Source organism: Prinia subflava, chromosome 1, assembly GCF_021018805.1.
Source record: "Prinia subflava isolate CZ2003 ecotype Zambia chromosome 1, Cam_Psub_1.2, whole genome shotgun sequence".
NCBI lineage: Eukaryota > Metazoa > Chordata > Aves > Passeriformes > Cisticolidae > Prinia > Prinia subflava.
This window is the reverse complement of record NC_086247.1, coordinates 96,866,962-96,886,459: the sequence shown is the minus strand read 5'-3', so window position 1 is coordinate 96,886,459 and position 19,498 is coordinate 96,866,962. Positions and strand designations below refer to the sequence as shown.

Sequence of the window (19,498 nt, the reverse complement as noted above, 5' to 3'; positions counted from 1 at the left end):
TGAAAACCAAACTCATTGTTTAATTTTAGGTATTAATGTTGGACCAGTAGTGGCAGGAGTCATTGGAGCCAGAAGGCCACAGTATGATATCTGGGGGAACACTGTGAATGTTGCCAGCAGGATGGATAGTACCGGAGTGCAGGGAAAGATTCAGGTGAGTGCATTCTAAGACAATTTTGCAAACTTTGCATACCTCCTGTTTTATATGTGGTTACGTTTTCAAGAACACTTAAAAAACCGCAGCCTCACTTTGTTCTTATGGAGAGGGCAACACTCCCCAGATGACTCACTATCACAGATGTAGTTGTTTCCCATCTTATACACTTCACTCCTTAAAGACAATGAAATCCTCAAATAAATAATTTCCCATCAGAAGAAACAAGAGTTCTCTGTTTCATTGCACACAGTTGGAGGTAAGCCTGGGAATGCTAACACTACCAGTCTTGGTACTGTAGAAATTTTGCCTAAATAAGACCTGCAAGGAAAGGATCTATGCTCATTTGCATCTTACTACATTTTATGTAGTTCTAAAATTTGCTTGGATACCTTGGATCGGACAGGTGATGTAGACAGAGAACACTGTTGTTCTACTACTAGAACCTATGGTGTTCCCCTCAAAAGCTCAGTGAACACCTGCAGTCATTTATCCAAAATACCTGTCTAATTTCCAGGGATCAAAAGATCTTCTGCAATAAATTAACATCTCTGGAATTGATACAGTGTACAATTTGGTTACATATTTCTGTTAGATGGAGCTTAATCTGTCTATTTACTTAACTCAAGACCAGAAATTCTGCTTCTCAAATTCCTGTTTTAACAGTGATCTTTACTTCTTTAAGAAAATTCTAAGTGAGCCTAAGAGCAGCTGTAGGTGCTAATCCATCCTGTTTATGCATATTTCATGACCAAGAAGTAAAATAAAGAGGGGTGCGCAATTACATAAACAGAAAAAAATAACGGGTTTGTTTCTTTTCTGTCCTCAGGTGACAGAAGAAGTTCAGCGGATATTAAAAAGATGCAGTTATGAATTTGTGTGCAGGGGTAAAGTCAGTGTAAAGGGGAAAGGTGAAATGTTGACCTATTTCCTGGAAGGAAAGGCTGATGGAAATAATTCCCAAACACGATCTTTAAACTTAGAGAGGAAAATGTATCCTTATGGGAGAGCAAACATTCAAACAAAACTGGGCACTAGCTGTCCATCAGTGTCCTCAGTTTCTAGCTTTACTGTAAAACCTGGTCTTGGAGCAGGTCAAGTATCTGCCACTCACACAAACCAAACACTGCATTATCTTCCTTCTGTGCCAGCTGTGAAGGAGGCATAGAACAAAGGAGATTTGGTTGTGCCACTTGCAGTGAACTTGGAAGCAATGGTTGCCTGAATTTTTACTAAGAAGTCAGAGGTCATAGGCCATGTCATTAACCAAGGACCACTACAACCCAACCAAAGAGAACTTGGGGACTGTGTAATGAACTCTTGGGATGGAACATATAAGGGCTAGCAATTCTCTTATGAAAAGTCAAAATGGGGTTTTCTGGAAAGGAGGACTATTTTCTTGGCATTTTTAAACAGTAAATGAAAAAAAATAGATAAATGTGCAAGCAATTATTTATGTACGTGTGTATATATATATATATATGTTTTAATCTATATATACACACATACAAACAGTTCTGTGTAGACTTAATAGAGATTTATAGAGATGAACATAAAAATGTGTAGTTATTTACACATCCACCTACATAGCAAAGAGATTTCTCTTTCTGTCATAGCCAGAATTGTTACGCCTGCAATTAGCAAAGCTGCATTTAACCATGGAATGTGGGACACCTGGAGACCCTCCAAGGCTACAGCAAGACTTTGAGAAACTGTGCTCCCTGTGCATGAATTAATGCAATGAGAACAGTGTTTATTGTGCTGTCAATGGCAGATTAATGAAGACTGGATTCAGCTAATTACAGAATCCTGCATATCTTTTTAAGTTCTCCTTGCATGCTCCAAAAACTTCCAGAAACTTTCAATCAAACCATTACACTAGGATATACAGTAGACAGACCACAGAGCTTAAAATTTAGGCAAAAAACAATAGACGTTCTTTCCATCAAAAAAATATGGTGGTATATGTTTTTTCCATCAAAAAAAGAGTGGTAAAGCATAGAATTTCCTGCCTTTTTGTAGGTCATTTGACTCTGTGCAAAACAGAGGAGCCACCCTGCAAGCACACCAACATGCTTAGGCAATATAGAAATATTCCTGTATTTACAGTGCTGATTTTACTGAGGAGCAGAAGGATGGTATTTTTTCAGGCTTTTAGAAATAGCACAAGTCCTGTGGCTCAAGTCCAGGATTTACTGTTCTGAACAGCTCAAAGAATAGTCCAGTACTGGTGACAAACCTGCTGTTTCTAGTTTTGTGACATTTGTATGTTTGCCAACATAGTTTTATATATTAATTGATTTTTAAATTTATGCCATACAGTTTTATTATACATTGATTCTATCCAGACTCAGTCTTCAAAGCTGTACAGTTATAGAAAGCTACAGTTCTTAGAAACAAGCACAGTTAAACTTTGCCAAATGAAAAGCACTGGTAAATATGCCAGGAGAGCAAGACCTGCTCTTAATCTGCATAAAAAGGAATATATTGTGGCTGCTTTTTTTTCTCTACTACTGCCCATATCATATGGTTGACAGTTTCATACTGAAATAATGATCTGCCTGTGAAATGTTGAGTGCAACTCCATAGTCAAGGGGGGATCAGTTGAAGGTCATCCTGCTGAGGGAAATGTACTTCATGGACATGTGCCATATTGTCCTGATGGGGATTCACAGGCTAACTAACCTCAGCTGCTTTCCAAAAGAGAAGTAAAACTTTACATTGTCTAAAAACATGCAAAACTCCCTTTTAACAAGCAAAATAGTCCACCCCTCAAAAAATGAAAGCAGGATCAAAACTCAACAACAACAAAAGCCAAAAAAACCCCAAAAAAACCCACCCCCAAAACAACCCACAAAACTAAAAATCCTGCTCCAGAATGTAGAAGTTGTACAGATTGTACAATATAATATTTTCACATACTAGGTGTCACACTTTCCTTTGATGGGCCTATTTTGTTACAGATTTCAGTGGAAAGAAGGTTCTGAGAGAATCCTCTCTTAACAGCTTTTGCTTTGAAGCAGTAATTTTTTGTGTTAAAAGTATATGACAGCACTATGTCAGTAGATGCAGATGGTTATAGAAATGTTGCAGGAATTTCTGTTTTCCACATTAGGATACTGTGGGACTCCAGTGTTTTTCAGCAGATTTAAATTAAGTTTTATGTACCTAGTCTCCATGGTGCTTCATTACAAAGCTAGGATAGTTAGTCTTATGATTAGTGACTATAAAAACCTGAAAACTGCTTGCTAATTGTACTGTACAGGTAATACGCACCCTGATTGAACTGAAGAAAGTCACTGCATTTCTTTATTTCCCTAAGAGTCACACAGTTCACAGATATTCTTCTAGAATTATTTATTCCTGGTTTTGAAACATTCAAATAATTTTAAAAATATACATGTAGAGAATACAGATTTAAAAGAACAAATATTTATGTAGCTAAATTAAATAAGTAGTATTCATGTAAAGCACACTGCATAGTTATGTTCTCCAACAGGTTTATAAGAACTAAATCATCGCATGGGTAAGTTAAATATTTAACCAAGTTGGAAAGCATTATGTGCAATATCATTAATCACTCAGTTCCACTCTCAAAACCTCATGCTACACAATTTTTGAACTCAGTGAATTTGGTATAATTTCACTGATAATAATAAAATAAAAGCATCTTCAGAACGTAGCAGTAGATCTGGTAGTATGTGAACACATCAACCAAACATACCCATTGGCTCACCCAAAAGCTTTCAATGAAGTTACTTATTATTCTTCTTATTAGGCTCAAGATATAGGCATCTTGCCATTGTTTCTTTGGTCTTTGACTAAGTGGACAGTGAGCACAAATAAATTATCCCCTCTGCTGATATTTTTGTGACTGTTCTCCTTCCCAGACCCATTTCCTGCCTGGTAATGTCAGTGGAAAATCATGTAACAAGGTACATTTAGATTATTCATGTTAACATTTTAAATTATTAGCAGGTTATAATTAATTAGAACTGGTCCAAATATTTTCAAAGCCTGATCCTCTTTTCCAACAGCCAAATAAGGCATGAGACTTTTGTAAGGATGTTTTCTATGTTGAATGGAAAGGACCTGACAGGCACAGTCCATCACCAGCTTCTCATTCTGCAATTTTGGAGGAGATCTCTGCCTCTCAGAGCAGGTTGAGTGGACTGGATGGCTTCTTGGTACTACAGGCAAGCTGTTGTGTATGTCCTGGCTTACAGAATCAATTATGGTATATTTGGAGTTAGTTTGCAGACTTCAAGTCATAGATTTATAGAATGCTTTGGGTTGGAATGAACCTTAAAGACCATCTTGTTCCAACCCTGTTACCACAGGCAGGGACACCTTCCAAGAGATCAAGTTAATATCACTCTCATTAAGTTCATTATCATTAACATCATTATCCCATCATTAATATTTTTTTATATTTTTATTATGGTTGTTGTTGTTGGTTTTACCATGGGGAAAGCTATATATTACTTTGTAGTCCTGAACTGAGCAGTACAAATTTATGAAGAAAGTTGAGCTAAGGCATGAATTAGTCAAATACAATGTAAAAATGATAGGCAGGATTAAGCAGCCATTTCAATAATGAAAGCTAAGTGCCCATTGGAATAATGATATAATGAAGCTGTGCTCTTATCTTTATGCTTTCCCTCCCTATTCATATAGTTTTCCCCCATTTCCCTATTCTGTCCACAGTTGTTAAATTTCAGCTCTTGTGTGACAGCTTTAAATGACATATTTAATCTCTCAGCTCTTCTGCATTCTTTGACATGTTTAATGAGTTCTATACATGGAAAGAGGGGAAATATACATGAAAGTAATACCGCTGAAAACCTCATAAATGCATGTTTTCTGCCAAATTAAAGATTGTAAGCAAATTTTTTATTGGCAGTTGTCCTAAGGTGGTATGTGGCCCATTCCTATATCCCTGAAAATCATCAGAAGGATTTCCCTGGTTTTCTGTGGGATTCGTGTTGTGTCCATTTTATTACATGCAGTAGTATTTCCCGTCTTGCATACATTAATTTTCTGTTCAAGCACTGTAACTTTCACCTGAGTAACTCTGCTGCAGCCCCACAGCAACTGCAAGTCCCTAGTGTTCATCTGAGGATAGTAACTTACTGATTTGTGGACAGAATAGCCTCCTGTACTTCTGTTCACTGTTTTGTGCAGCTGTTAGCATGCAACTATTAACAGATACAAGCACTACAACAACGTGATGCCATTTTGGCATGTCAATGTCTTCAGTAGCAAGCACAATATTTCACACCAGTCTGCATGTTTCCTGTTTCAGATAGTAGTGATAATTGAAGTCTTTCGTTCTTTATATGAGCATATAAGCATCAGAGATCATTAGGCTTGAGAGCTAATTTCTAAGTGTTCCTATGCTACCTTTTTCTTCAAATGGTTTTTAAATTATTATTCTCTGCAGAGATTGCAAACTGGCATTCCTTTGGATTACTGGCTAGATACTCCCAAACATATTCCATTTACATTGACTAGAATTCTATTTTACCCAGCCTGTAAAATGCATAGCTTTTTGTTGCTGCTTTGCACTGTGGCTAGTGACACTCTCTTGTCTTCACCAATCACAGATTTTCCCTTTCTTTCCCTAGGTGAGACTGAGAGCCAAAAGCTTCAGCTTGTTAGGGCTGAATCTACATCCCCTTATATATCCACAAGGCCTGCAGCAATCATCAGTTTAGTATGCTTGTAAAGGTCAGGAGCTGAGCTTCTGTACAAGTTCTGCTTTGGGTTATAGGAATGTCTCATGACAATTACTGAATTCAATATTTTACAACACTAGTAACCAAGAGTAGGTCATGCACCAAAGTCTCTTTCACACTTTTGCCTGTAATTTATCTGTCAGGCAAAATAAAGTAGTTGGGTGTCACTGTTTGAAGGGAAACAGTATATGACCTGTGCCATTTCAGTGCTTTCGAGAGTCTGAACACATTAGTAAGTAAAGTGAATCATTTTCCTGTGTTGGATTCCTGCTTGTAGCAGAAAGAATGCATTTTCTTTACATCAGCAAGTCCAGATTCTGTATGTAATCTGCCCAGGCAGGAGGACTATTTAGCCATAATATTCTTTCCAGTTAGAGTTTTGTATTACAGTGAAAAACATTTTTTTAATTTGTGATAAACCTGTATTATAATGCCTTATTTTTAATCTTGTACAATGTTACAAAACAACAGAAAACATTGGCCTTTCATGTATTATTCACTTTAAAAGATGTATTGTACTATGAAATTTTGTAAATAGTTTTAGCTTGGACTGGTAATTGCATGTACACTTGTATAAAAAGAGGCAAAAAGGCACACTTTTAATAAAATTAATAATTTTTGTAAGAGGCATTTTACATGTGCATGGAGATTATATATCCTTTTAAAATGGATGTCTCTTTGGTTTTCCGTGCAATCTACTGCATGCCATTCATGCCTGACTTCAGTAAAACAAAACAGTAAGTTTTCTTAAATGTTTTTGACATATCACTTCTGGCACAGTTAAATCATTAGATGCATGTGCATTCAGCAAATCAAGATACAAACAGCAAATAAAAAAGAAAAATAACTGCCAACCTCAGTGTTTCAAGGTCCATAACACAGTAGATGAAAATTGTTATCAACACCTAAGCTGTCTTCATAAGGTACCTTCTGGTCATTAGAAGCAATAAACTACTTCCTGTAATATAAAAAGCAAATCAATACTCTAGTTCAAAATGGTGTAGTATCTGATATTCAGTGGTTATTCTCTGATACTGCAATTGATGTAGTATTGTCATCAAGAAGGACCAGGTGTCAAATCCATCTTTGCTGTATGCAGGTGCAACACTATGGAAGGCAAAGAAGGTGAATTTGGCCCATTAATGTTACCCAGAGTATATTTCTAATGCGATAATAAGTTATTGTATGTGAAAAGTACATAATGCAAATAGGTGGTTTTCCTGGATACATACATGCCTATATATATATATATTTGTATGTGTGTGTGTGTATATATATATATATATATATATCTCAATCTTTTTTTTTGCCTTATTTCTGTTAGATTTATTTACTTATTTTCCAAATAATTTCTATTGCTAAGTAGAAAGCATTTAACAGAACTATCCAGAGAAAGTTAACTGGGTTTATCTGGCTTTGAGCCATCTGGTTTCTGTGCTAATTCCGTGCTTCCAGAGATGCCTCCTTTAAGCATCAAAGCCTAACCCATAGCTTGAGGCTGATGTCAACCAGTGACATTGGAATAAGAAATCAATATTCAATCCTCTATCTGATTTTCCCCATACAGCCGATGAACAAAACTTAAAATTCTGAAGGTATTTTGCACACCTCATTTTTAAAGTTGTCATATCCATGCCACTACAACTCAGGATTACTTTTCAAATTACTTATATAATTGCTGTATGATAAATAAGGAGTATTTGACTAGCATAACACTGAGTCTTGTGGCAAAGAGAAAAGGGTGTGGACTGTGAATACTTTCTGCTTTGGATAAGGATTTGCATTTTACAGTTTGAGCTAGTTTTATAATAGGACTCAGAAATCTGTTAATTTGCTTGTTTAATCAAGTGACTGTAGGGTTAACTAAGCAGTACAGCTTCTGCTAGTACTTTTGTCATCCTAAGAGGCAGGTTAATAAAATATATCCCTTTTGCCTGCATAGAAAAACCACTACCTTGTACCGGTACCTTCATTCTAGTAGCTAAGGGTTTCTAACTGTCATAAACTAATTCACCTCAAATTCAGTGGGTTTTACATCTCAGTGTAGTGTAATTGTTGTGAATAATGACAATCTGGACACTGCTCCTGTAACCCAATCGTATTTAGGGTTGCCATTTTCCAGAACTCTGTATAGGCAATTTTTATATCATTGTTAATTTTAATCCCATCTCTCACTGAGTTCTCAGGCCAAATCTAAGTCATTAATAAATATATTCATGTAAATAATTGAAAAAGTATATGTAAGGGAGTGGCTGCCTGTTGCTCTTTAACTCATCTTCAAAATATCATGCTGCTTGGGTGGCCTGATATGATTTACAATCTGATTGGTGCAAGGAAAGAAAGAAAGAAAGAAAGAAAGAAAGAAAGAAAGAAAGAAAGAAAGAAAGAAAGAAAGAAAGAAAGAAAGAAAGAAAGAAAGAAAGAAAGAAAGAAAGAAAGAAAGAAAGAAAGAAAGAAAGAAAGAAAGAAAGAAAGAAAGAAAGAAAGAAAGAAAGAAAGAAAGAAAGAAAGAAAGAAAGAAAGAAAGAAAGAAAGAAAGAAAGAAAGAAAGAAAGAAAGAAAGAATAGGCAAAGTTAGTAAGACTACAAAGCAACAACAAAAAAGTAGCCTGTGAGATAGTCATTGCTGAAAGAAAAAGGTGAAAAGCCAGTACTCTTCTGAAGTCAGTGGTAAAACTCAGTGACATGGGACAAGTCTAGAGTATCTGATCTGGGAGTACTTAACCAGATTTGTTGTGCAACAAAAATAAGGCTTGTGTTTAATTGCACGGTCAAATCAGTTTCTGAGGTTGTGTGTCAGTTCACATTTAAAAAATGTTTAAGATGTCCTGGTGAACTACTTCCAGAATTTCAGAAGGATTAATTAGAAATAGTTGGGGGTTGTCACCTTCAATGCTTCTTTTTTGATCATAAGGAAACACCTTGGAATTCAAATTAACATTGGTTAACATACATAGTGTATGTCCTGAACGGACTTGGTTTTGCTTGTGCCTTACTGCATGCTGGAGGATCTACTTCTTTATATTAGGATCCCCATTTTATGCCTTCTGTGGCATCAGATATGACACACCTGCATAAAACTGAAGGAACAAAAAATGCTGCATCACTGTGAAGATTTTTTTATTAATTCCTTTCCTAAGTTGGTTTACTACCAGTACAGTTATGTGGATGCAAGGAGTGCTCCATTTGTTCATGGAGGGAGGCCATACACAGATATATGTGGGTCCAAGCTGAAGAAGAATAGGTTTCCTAGAAAGCTTAGCACATACAGTGAGCTGAGTTCTGCAGAAAATATTATCAGATAGTTTGGGGCTCCTTTTACAAAGCTGGCTGCTCTCCTCTCCAGAACACATTGTAACTGCACTTTCAGGTTTGCTAGATGTAGGTTAGCCTGCTGGCAGTAAAACAGCTAACAAACAGTTCTTATTGTGGGCTAAAGCGGAGTTTAATTACTGTGGTTGTGCACACTATTGTGTCTTACTTTAAAGCAGTGCCTGACCTTCTGCTTTAATCCTAGACATGTCTGTAGTGGCGTCAGTTATGAAAACCTTCAGCTGGCACATTAAAGTTACTTAGGTCATTTCTCACGTCTTTTGCTCCTTACTGCACACAGGTGCTAAGTTTGTATGTTCTTACATTTCAAATGACATTCAAGCAATATATCAAGAATTTTCAATGAAATGTAAATAAAAATGAATTTGTGCCATCAAAATTTCTTCATGATAATTATATTTTTAATTGCTATGGTAGAGATTCTTCTTAACTTAGAATTCCTGCTTTTTTACAGTAACATTACTACGACTCAATAAGGAAAAATGAAGAAAAAAAGAGATTGCATAACTTGCTCCCATTTACAAGTATAATTGTCTGTACAAAGCTGAACTTAGACAAAGCAAAAAGAGAGTTTCTTTTCTGCATTCAAACACCTGGTTACTACAGAGAAGTAGCTTTGAAAAATATTAGAGAATACAGTGAGAATGAAAGCAATGCTTACTAGTCTAAAAACTAGAATCCAAGGACAGCTACTTTTTCAATACAGAGAATCTTAGAGCACTGATATTATTTTCTTTGAAATTCTGACAGAGGTTAAATTCTGACACACATTTCACAGTTTCAAGCATATTCAGTCAAATTTGAACAAATCTTAAAATCCCTGTCTTTAAAACTTGTGTCGCAAAGAACATGTGTCTGGATTTTATCCTGCTGGTAAGTCCTTGTACTCTGCTGTCTGGAGGTTAACTTCCGCCCTGCTGGCACATGTACATAGGTTCTGCTTGGAAATAAAAAGCTAAGCATTTTTCCAATTTATGTTTTATAATTAATGTTCAGTAGCCTAAAGTAGGAAGCAAAAGACCACACGGAGCTTGTGTTCTACAAACAAAACTAGTCTTCCTACACATGATGACAGAGAGTCTGTTATAGGCTTATCCATAATTTTAAGCATCTTATAAATATTTAAATTAATAAATACCATAGCAATTAGAGGAGATGGAGCTAGACATACCTGCATGCCCCTAACACCAAATAAGTCTTTGGATGTAAAATATGACCTGCAGCTCATAAAATACTGCTTCTTAAGAAATTGATACCCCTTCTACCCTTAATTTACCCTCAGTTGTTCAGTGCCATCATATTTTTGTTGAGGTGTTTACTGTCCCGACCTTGGCAGAAAAGAAACGAAGCCAAAACTGAGTGTTACACACTCAGACCTGCTTCACCATCTCCCTCTGCAGGTCCTCTGTCACCTGGTTGTCAAACTTCTTTTTAGAAAAGAAAATATATTTTCAAAAAGTTGACTTTTTTAATATATAATAGATGTTTAGGGGAAAAGAAATACATTTAACATAATCTCATTAGGAAGCAGTACATGTGACAACAAATCTGAAAGGGCACATAAACATACCCTGTGGAGGGAGTGCAGGCACCAGCAGCTGGCAGCAAGCTAGGCAGTAAGACTTCAATCTGCCATCAGCGAGCAGAGCAGCATCTTTGTTCAAGGGCCCAAAAAAGAGACACAGGTAAGAAAGCGTGGTGTAGCCTAATTCATGTTCCCTAGCAGTTTAACAAGAGCATGCAAACCCACTTCAAGAGCAGTCATGTTGTCTGTGTCTGGATACCACTAAAATATTAGTGGAAAGATACAGGCTTAGAGTATTATAGGGCTGGTTCAATTGAAACATCCAGGAAGAAGACTGTGCAAGAGGAACCTTATCAGCTAGTTAACCTGCAGACATTTGCAGCAAATTTTGCATTGCTTCTGAACTAACTTGAATATTTGCTTAGACTCTGTGGAAAAAAATTATTTGCATCAGGTAGACATATGGGAAAACCGATGTGTTTTCTGTATTTATTAGCATAAAAGCTTTCAGTAGAACTTTTAGTCTTGTTTACAGCCCAGTAAAATGAATGAAAATATTAACTTCAACAACTATTGAGCTTTTAGATTAGGCTTTATTCTAGTATCTATTCCTCTGCCATGTCAAATGGTATGTGATGAGTGACTTCAAAAGGACCAGAAGTGAGAAAGAACTAGTGAGTCAAGATGTCATTATTCCAACTGCTATAGCCCACTGAACCCATAAATAATTTTTTATCTTTATAGCTATACACTATATATATATATATATATATGTATATGTATATACTTAGTACAATACAATAACTTAACACTGGGTAACTTCTAATGATAGATTTTCATTAATAATACGGGTCTATTTTTATGTAAATATATTATTATAGAGTATCTTCCAGTCTTTTTCAGGATTGTTAAATTGAGAAGAGCAATTGAATATTTGTCCTATTTTTATGTTAAAAAGTGAATGGACTGAAATGTTAAATGTGAATGTAAATTTCTTATTGCAACTTTTATACTGAGTGTTTGCACTATTATAATTTCTGGAATCAAATTAAAAATAAAGGAAAAATTTGCTTGAATAAACAACTGTTTGAGACTGTTGTTTTTGTTCTGGTTTGGCTTTGGGGGGGGAGGGGAGGTTGTTTGGGGTTTTTCTGTTTGTTTTTTAAATCAAGTTGCATTCATTATTATATACCATGATGCCTCTCAGAGGGTCCTGCTACAGCATCTCATTTTTCAGGCAGTGAACATGCCTCTAGAAATGCTGCAATTCTGCCTTCTGAATTGCTTTGAACTGAAGAATCTCATGAGAACAATTCAGCTCTCTTGTGAGTCTCACTGATTTTCTGCATAGATCATAGTGTAAGCCAGCTTGGGCCAAGTGTACCATTCACTGTGCAGGCAGAGGAAAGTAAATATGCAATGAGCAGCTAAATACCTGCCACACAGACCAGAAGACAATTAGGGTAAGCTTATCTCTCCACAAGGCAGAAAATATTAGTCAATTTGGGCCAAGTGTAGATTTTATAGGCAGTTTATATTGTGCAAGATACAGAGCAAACCTGAGAGCAAAATTGCATAGGTTAACTTAAAACTGATTTTAAAACTGATACAGTTTTATCAGGTAACATGCCTCACATGAGAATCACTAAGTTTGGCTAGTTCAAAGTAATGTGATTGTATCACTTCCAAATGACAGCAGATTCCCATCTGCCCAGCTCAGAGCAGAAGCATAGGTGCTCATGTGTCTAATCCCTGCCCATGAAGATATGCCCTGAGATAACTTGGAAATCCAGGGTCCCCTGTGATGTACAACAGCCTGGGCTCATATGCAAGGGGTTTTAACCCAAATGCTAGACAGAGTCTCCCCAGATGTTTTTCTCGCAGGTTAGATAGCACAATGTGAATTGTACAGAATTACAGTGTTCTCAGGGAGTGTGATGGAACTGTTCTTGGTTTGCCCTTAGTGAGAAGTGTTTGTGTGGCCTTATGTAGGCATTTTTCCCTTCTGAAAGACAACATACCAGACCCTCCTAAGTGTAAATCAGAATGACTCCACTAAAGTCAAAAGGACATAAATAAACTGAAAATTTGTCCTTCATCTTTCATTCTGTCTATTCTGCCACATTGGTATTTGAAGGCTTTCTCATAATACTAAAATGTGTAACACTTCAAGTGTTGTTTTGGGGAATTCTATGTACATGAATACACACAGAGCTATTTATACTTGTGTATAAAATATGTACACTCACAGACACATATGTTAACGAGATAGTGTATGTTCTGGATTAATGACTCAGGTCATTACTTGAAGACTTTCCTCTGCCATGCCACATTACACAGCCAAATCACTTCAGAGACATTATAAGAATTCATTTTGCTTAAAGAATGAGGCAGTATCAGCATTAGATTTTTACACCTCTGGTAACCCTTTTGGACATGAGGAATTCCAGACAGCATTTTGTCTTGGTTTGAAAGACAGATATCTTCTAGGAAGGGGGCAGGACCTCCCTAGAGATGGAGAATTCAAATCCCCTCCCTCCAAATTATTCCAATTTTAAAAATTAAAGGAGCTTTCAGACAGAGGTATGGGGGTAGGAATAACAGTTCTTTACTAGTATATATGACAAAACGACAAACAAACAACAACTACAGCATCAATAATAAACAGAACCGAGAACCTTGAGGGCTTTCTTTTACAAAAGCCCAGAGCAGTTTGATCTCGGCGCCCCTGCAGGACTCCGAGAGGCCGAACTGGAAGGAAGGAAAGTCCCGGACCGGTGGATGAGATGAGGAGCTCTGCGCTGGCAGCTGGAGCAGCAGGGGTGTCCCGGCAGGGCTGGGCAGTGCAGGGCTACAGAGTAGCAGGGGAACCTCAAAGCTCCGAAGAAGCAGCGGCGGTGGGGGGGAGGCTGGAGAAAGCGAGCTCAGGATTCCCGGGTACACAGCAGATGACTGTAGATTTCCCAGGACAAGGCAGAGGCAGAGGGCAGCCTGACCGTCCTCCTCGGAGCTGAGAGCAAGAGTGCCTCTCCCTCCCCCAGATCTGTTTTTTTGCCTTTCCCAAAGCTCATCATCTCTCCCCTCTGAGGGACACTCCCAGGGACTCAAAAACAATAGGTGTAGCCTTGTGCTGCCATATCCCTCAAGTACTCCTTTTTGTTCTGACTAAGGAGTCATCAAGGCCTCTTGGAAACTTATGGGAAAAAATTCTGTGAGAAGAAAAAAACCCAAATCTAACCCCCAACACATTTCCATAGCATAAACTGCACAGGATTGAAACTGAGGTTCTTGTCCAAAAATATTACCAGAGGATATTGTAGATTTCAAACAGGCAGAAGGGGAGAATAGAAAAAGAGAACATTGTGTACATTTTCCATTGTGTACCTTGGTGCATTGCCATTGTATCTATGTCAAAGTCTTCCAGTTTTGCAGCCATTCCCTAGAGCAGTGGGTCACCTAATGCTGTTTCTGCTGGCAGAACATGATGTTCAATTAGACAGGTATCAAATCATGTACCATATTCTTGCTTGGGTCACTATGATGGAAAAAAAGAGTCATAGCTGTAAAGTGAGCCATGTATTAGAGACTGTCTGTGACATTTTTTGCTCTCATGAAACTCTCTAAACTGTCAAGAGAGCATTTAATGATAGGGATTTTGAGGTATTGTCAGGCTGCTTAGAATCCTGGTCTGATCCTATTATCCAGTCTTGTGCAGAATAGTTCTATCAGCTTCAACAGTAGTTTGCATAGGTTTCCAGGCTCAAAGCTCAGAGAACAGAAACTAGTTTTTAATATTACACTAATATGAGTCTCCCAGGTTTACATTGTTCCTCTATTTAAAAGCAGGCATTGGTTAACTGTTATTAGATTTATCCATAAAGAGCTAGAAAGCAAGAAGCTAGTGATGAAGTAGTCATTATTATCAGGAATATTTACCTTTTCATTTACTAGGCACACTCCAAATGTGTCAATGATAGCTTTCACAGGGGCAGTGTAACATATAAATTACTACACCATCACAGACAAAGCAGATAAGTTTCCCTATTAGAAGTGCTCTGCTTCACTAAGTCAGTGGGGACTCTGAATAATTAATTAGCATTTCCTCAGCTTAGACCACCTGGGGATTCATCTGCACAATTCTAATGCCACAAGAAAGAGCCATTTATATTCACCTGGCCTTACTTCCTACACAGGACTATACTCAGTCTGGCCATACTACTGCACTGCACAAACACAGCACTTTTAATTTATTATTGGATGTAATAAAGTAAAACAAATCCATCATTTTGCTGAGAGATTTGAAGCTAGACATTTGTTTGGCATTGGTCAAACTGGGCTCATACTATTGCCAAAGGTCATGAAAGCAGCATGGACTGTTTTCCCCCAAATTCTATAGTTACTCTGTATGTTTATTGAACTTTGGCAATACCGTTATGTGCTCCTCAGCAGCTCTGCCACATAATTAAAAAGGAGCAGTTGTATCAGAAAAGACACAGCAAATTACTGAGGAAAGGTCTAAGTTGAATATTAACTCAGATTGACTAGTGGAGTGTAGAAACACATAGAGAGTGTATAGGACACCGACTAGTGAATAAACAACAGGCAGACAGAACACATTGTGGCATTCCTGTGAGACAAGAGTGTAATGAAGAGGAATCATTGACGTAATTACAAAAGTAGTGGTAACACATTGATTTTATCAAGGTCAATGATCCCTGCTGCTATTAAAGTATATCTGACTTCTTACTACTGAGGTAATCAGATTTTTTTGAAGTTAAATACTGATCCTCCAGACTTCTACACAAAAAAGGTGTTTTTTTCTATTTGAAATCCCCCACCAATGGTTTTAGACTGCCTACTTGTGTATTATAACCTTGTTTAACAAAGAGAGACAACAATTTTTAATGCTTTAAACTTTTATAAATGATTTTAATATTGTAGGATCTTTATATGAGTACAAACAGCTCTTCCTTTCATGTAGACACCAGGCACTCAATCTGAGTGCAGACCTGGTTTAAACTGAGGGAGGACATGGCACTGAACTTTTCTATAAGATGTAAAGGTATATTCCTTAAGGAACTTGTTTCTTCAGTCCTATTACATTAAAGCAGGAAAAAAATGGCTGTTAGAATACTACTTCCAAGTGCCTGCAATTGTGGCCATCAGTAAAAAATTTGTATCAACACCCATATTAAAATCTTTCAAGACTATTTGAAATGGTTCAAAGAGACAAATCTCACAGTTCCTCAAACTCTTATTGAAATTAATCATAGAAGATAATTTAGACATTAAAATAAGGGTTTGACTTTCTGAGCAGCCATGAAACCCAGTAAGTAGTTCAAGATCATGGTTTGAATGCACAAAATCAGATTTGTTGTCCAGTTGGACAGGTCCATTTATAGCAGTCATAATCAAAACCTGCAGAAATACATAACCTGAAGTACACATCGTGACTCTGTGTATTGCTAGTTCAAAGCTATTTTTTTACTGAGAGGTTATGAAATCGCTACACCTGTTTATCCAGGATTCCCTAAAGCCCTCCTCTCAGGCTCCTTATGAGGTGCTCCTCTGATCAGATTGGAATGAAAATTATGCCATACATAGGTCTGTTCCTGGACACTGTAGACAAAGACATTGATGTTGCCTCTGGCCAGAAGAACGGCATTGACAAACCGAAAAATGGGAAGCTCCAAAATTGCAAAGGTACCACCACTTTCACACTACCACCATAACATAAATAACATGTGAAGAAAGTGTTCCAAAAGGCAAAACACTTTAAAATTGCTGAAGAACAAGATTGTACACAATGTTTTCAGGCACTGAAAAGTTTGTTTACCAGACTACAAAGGATTCACATTGTCCTTGGTTTCTGGAGGTTTCAGTGGAGGTTTTGCTGGTGAAGGGCCTGGCAGACATGCTAGCTGAGGACACTGGTTTTGTCTAGTTTGGAGAGAAGGGGGATGAGGGGTGATCCCACTGCTCCCAACAGCTTCCTGAGGAGGGGAAGGGAGAGGGAGGTACCAATCTCTCTTCCTTGGTACCCAGTGCCAGAAAGTGTTCAAAGCCACATTTGTTGGGGGAAGTTTAGTCTGGACATTAGGAAGCATTTCTTTACCAAGAGGGTGGTCACACACTGGAAAAGGCTTCCTAGAGAGGTGGTTGATTCCCTCTGCCTGTCAGTGTTTAACAGTCATTCAGCCAATACCTTTAATTACATCCTTTAGATTTTAGTCAGTCTGAAGTGTCAGGCAGTTGGACTAGATAAACATTAAAGATCCCTTCCTGGGATCTGGAATATTCCATGCCTTTTTATTCCAATCTTTCCTTTTCTGTTACACTCTAAAGTGTCTTCCAAACACATACATAAAATGCCTGTCCCCACTGTTCACCCTGTCACAAAACTCAGGATTCTCACTGGTGTCCAGACACGTAATTTCTAGTGAAATAAGTGGAGATAGTGCTGAGGTGTTTTTGAAAACTTCCACTGGCTTCCTCTGTGCAGCTCTATGCACTTGAAGAGATTAGGTCCACAGAATGTGTTGCAGTGTTTCCATTTCAATGTCTGTGGCTGTCCAAGGAGCTTACTGGGACACAATCACTTCTCCATTCACCCACCATACCATAATGCTTTCCAGTCCCAAAGGAGGCATTATTCTGCAGAGGTTAGTTAATGATGAGGCTCTTTGTTCATTTTAGACTTCACATTAGCAAATAAATGTTTCAGTCTTATTTTCACTAAGGAGCTCAGTCTGATCAGCACTCTTAGAGCACTCTTGATTTACTTGCCTATATACAAAACTCAAACACAGGAAGAATACTTTAAGTGAATTTGAAACAGATTTGTATTTTTATGGTGTTTCATCCATAAACAGCTTGTAATTTGGGCCCAAGTCTTCTAAATCACTTAGGAAACAATTTAATTTCCTTTCTTTTTCATTTTTAATTTTGTTTAGTCCACTCCTTTTATCTTTCTTCTAATTTATTCTTTCTACACAAGTCTAAATTTAGGAAAACATTTTCACATTTGTGTCCCTCTCTTAATTTATTCTTTTCGCTCTTCTTTTGATCCTCACTACCATTTCCATGCTTCCTCTGGCTCTTCCTTCTTCCTTATACTGCTTTGAATAAGGGTCATTCCACCTTGGGTCATCAGACAGAGTAGAATGCTGAGCTGTACTTATCAGCTCCTATTTCTTATTATGTACTTCCTTGTGGAATCACCCTCTATGCCTAAAAACATCAGACTAGTTGCAAGAGCAGGGAGAGGGCTTCTTTGTGTTCTGCCTGGGAGAGACTGCACCTAGCTCTTGGAGAGCAGCTAACTTGGAGACTTATGCAAGATTAGTGACTTCACAAATTAGAATTGCATATCCAATTCAAGAAAATACATTAGGGAAGCATATGAGCTAAGGATTGGTTCAGAATACAAGTTCCTTTCAGAAGAACTGTTTGGCAACATCCTCAGAGTAGAAAATGAAGAAATTAAAAGAGCAGCAATTGAAGAATTGCATGTCTCAAAACAAACCAGAAAACAAAGGGAGAAAGGTGTCCATTTTTTGTCTCTCCATGTATATTATTCCTTGGTAAACTGAAAAATAATTTCAGTATTTCCCTTTTCCAGATAAAGCCTCCTCAAAATTCCATGATTTTGAAGTGAATTAATGTATTGGAACTGGAATGAAGGGGCTGAAATTTGAACAAAACACAGTGCTGTTATTATATTCCCCACTTTTGTTAGTTTTGGAAGTAAAAATTTTAAGAATTAATGTTTAATTTAAGGAAATGCAGTAACCTAAGTAGGTTTTGATTTTTGGAAGAAATTTAGAAAGATTAAATTATCTCCTACAATGAGATCAACAAAAGAATCTTTCAAGACATAAACCTAAAACAGTGGGAGCTTGAATATAAATGGAGATATAGAATAACATTGCTAGAATTAAGTGCCATCTTGCATTACGCAACAAATGAGAGGGACTGTGTGTAAATATAGAACCAAATATAGAACCAAAAGGTTCTACCCAAATCTTTGAGGTTATTGCTCAAAATATCAAGTAGACAATGCTGAGGATAAAGATGATCATTCCAAGGAATGTAAGTTTAGTGAAGAAATTAATCATAATGAATAGGTCTGAGTGCAGGACACAGTATGTGTCATTCTTTGAAAGATGCAAGAAGCTTTCAAGGTATCACTCAAATCACAGTTTGGGTATTTCCTGTTCAGATATAGAACATGGCTACAGATACACTGAGACCAAGGTATTATAATCCCTGCAGATGTTCTGCTGAGCTCTGATTCTTACATTAATATTGGACTCTTTTCTGTCTTATCTCTGTACAGTTATGACTTTCTGGTTCTCTGTAATATCCTGCCACAACTTGATAAAGAGATGGATCTGCAGGACATAAGATAAACCATTATTAAAACAGCAAGAACAAATTGCAAGTCTCTTAATTAGTATCTTGAGAATATTTAGCAAGGTTCTAGAAAAAAAATAGAAAGTAAAAGCTTTTTAGAAAAGGGGAAGGTTGTTTTTTAGGAGTTTCACAGAAAAGGCCATGGAAGGTAGACATAAAGATGATGCAGCTACAGACAGCCCTTGCAGACTGTGAGATACCACGGAAAAGGACACAAAAAGTGAGGACAAGCAAGCAAGGGGTGCCAAGCACCAGCTGGGAGCAAGGCCATAAGGATTTGAAGGGGTCCAGTGAAATTAGGTCCGTTTTTTCAGCACCCCAAAAAGCTTCTCA

At 37.3% G+C, this 19,498-nt stretch overlaps 1 protein-coding gene and 1 long non-coding RNA gene across 3 annotated transcripts in view; one reads left to right on the top strand and one right to left on the bottom strand.

Moving 5' to 3' along the window:
* The window catches only part of ADCY1 (adenylate cyclase 1), a 158,686-nt gene extending 157,364 nt beyond the window's left edge, over positions 1 to 1,322 (top strand). Inside the window, exons 19-20 of the mRNA XM_063404701.1 lie at positions 30 to 154; positions 984 to 1,322. Coding sequence (XP_063260771.1) covers positions 30 to 154; positions 984 to 1,322 — 464 coding nt within the window. The remainder of the gene's footprint in view (positions 1 to 29; positions 155 to 983) is intronic.
* LOC134554249 (uncharacterized) overlaps positions 1 to 19,498 on the bottom strand; it is a 126,899-nt gene that overhangs the window by 50,544 nt on the left and 56,857 nt on the right. The gene's annotated exons all lie outside the window — the stretch shown is intronic.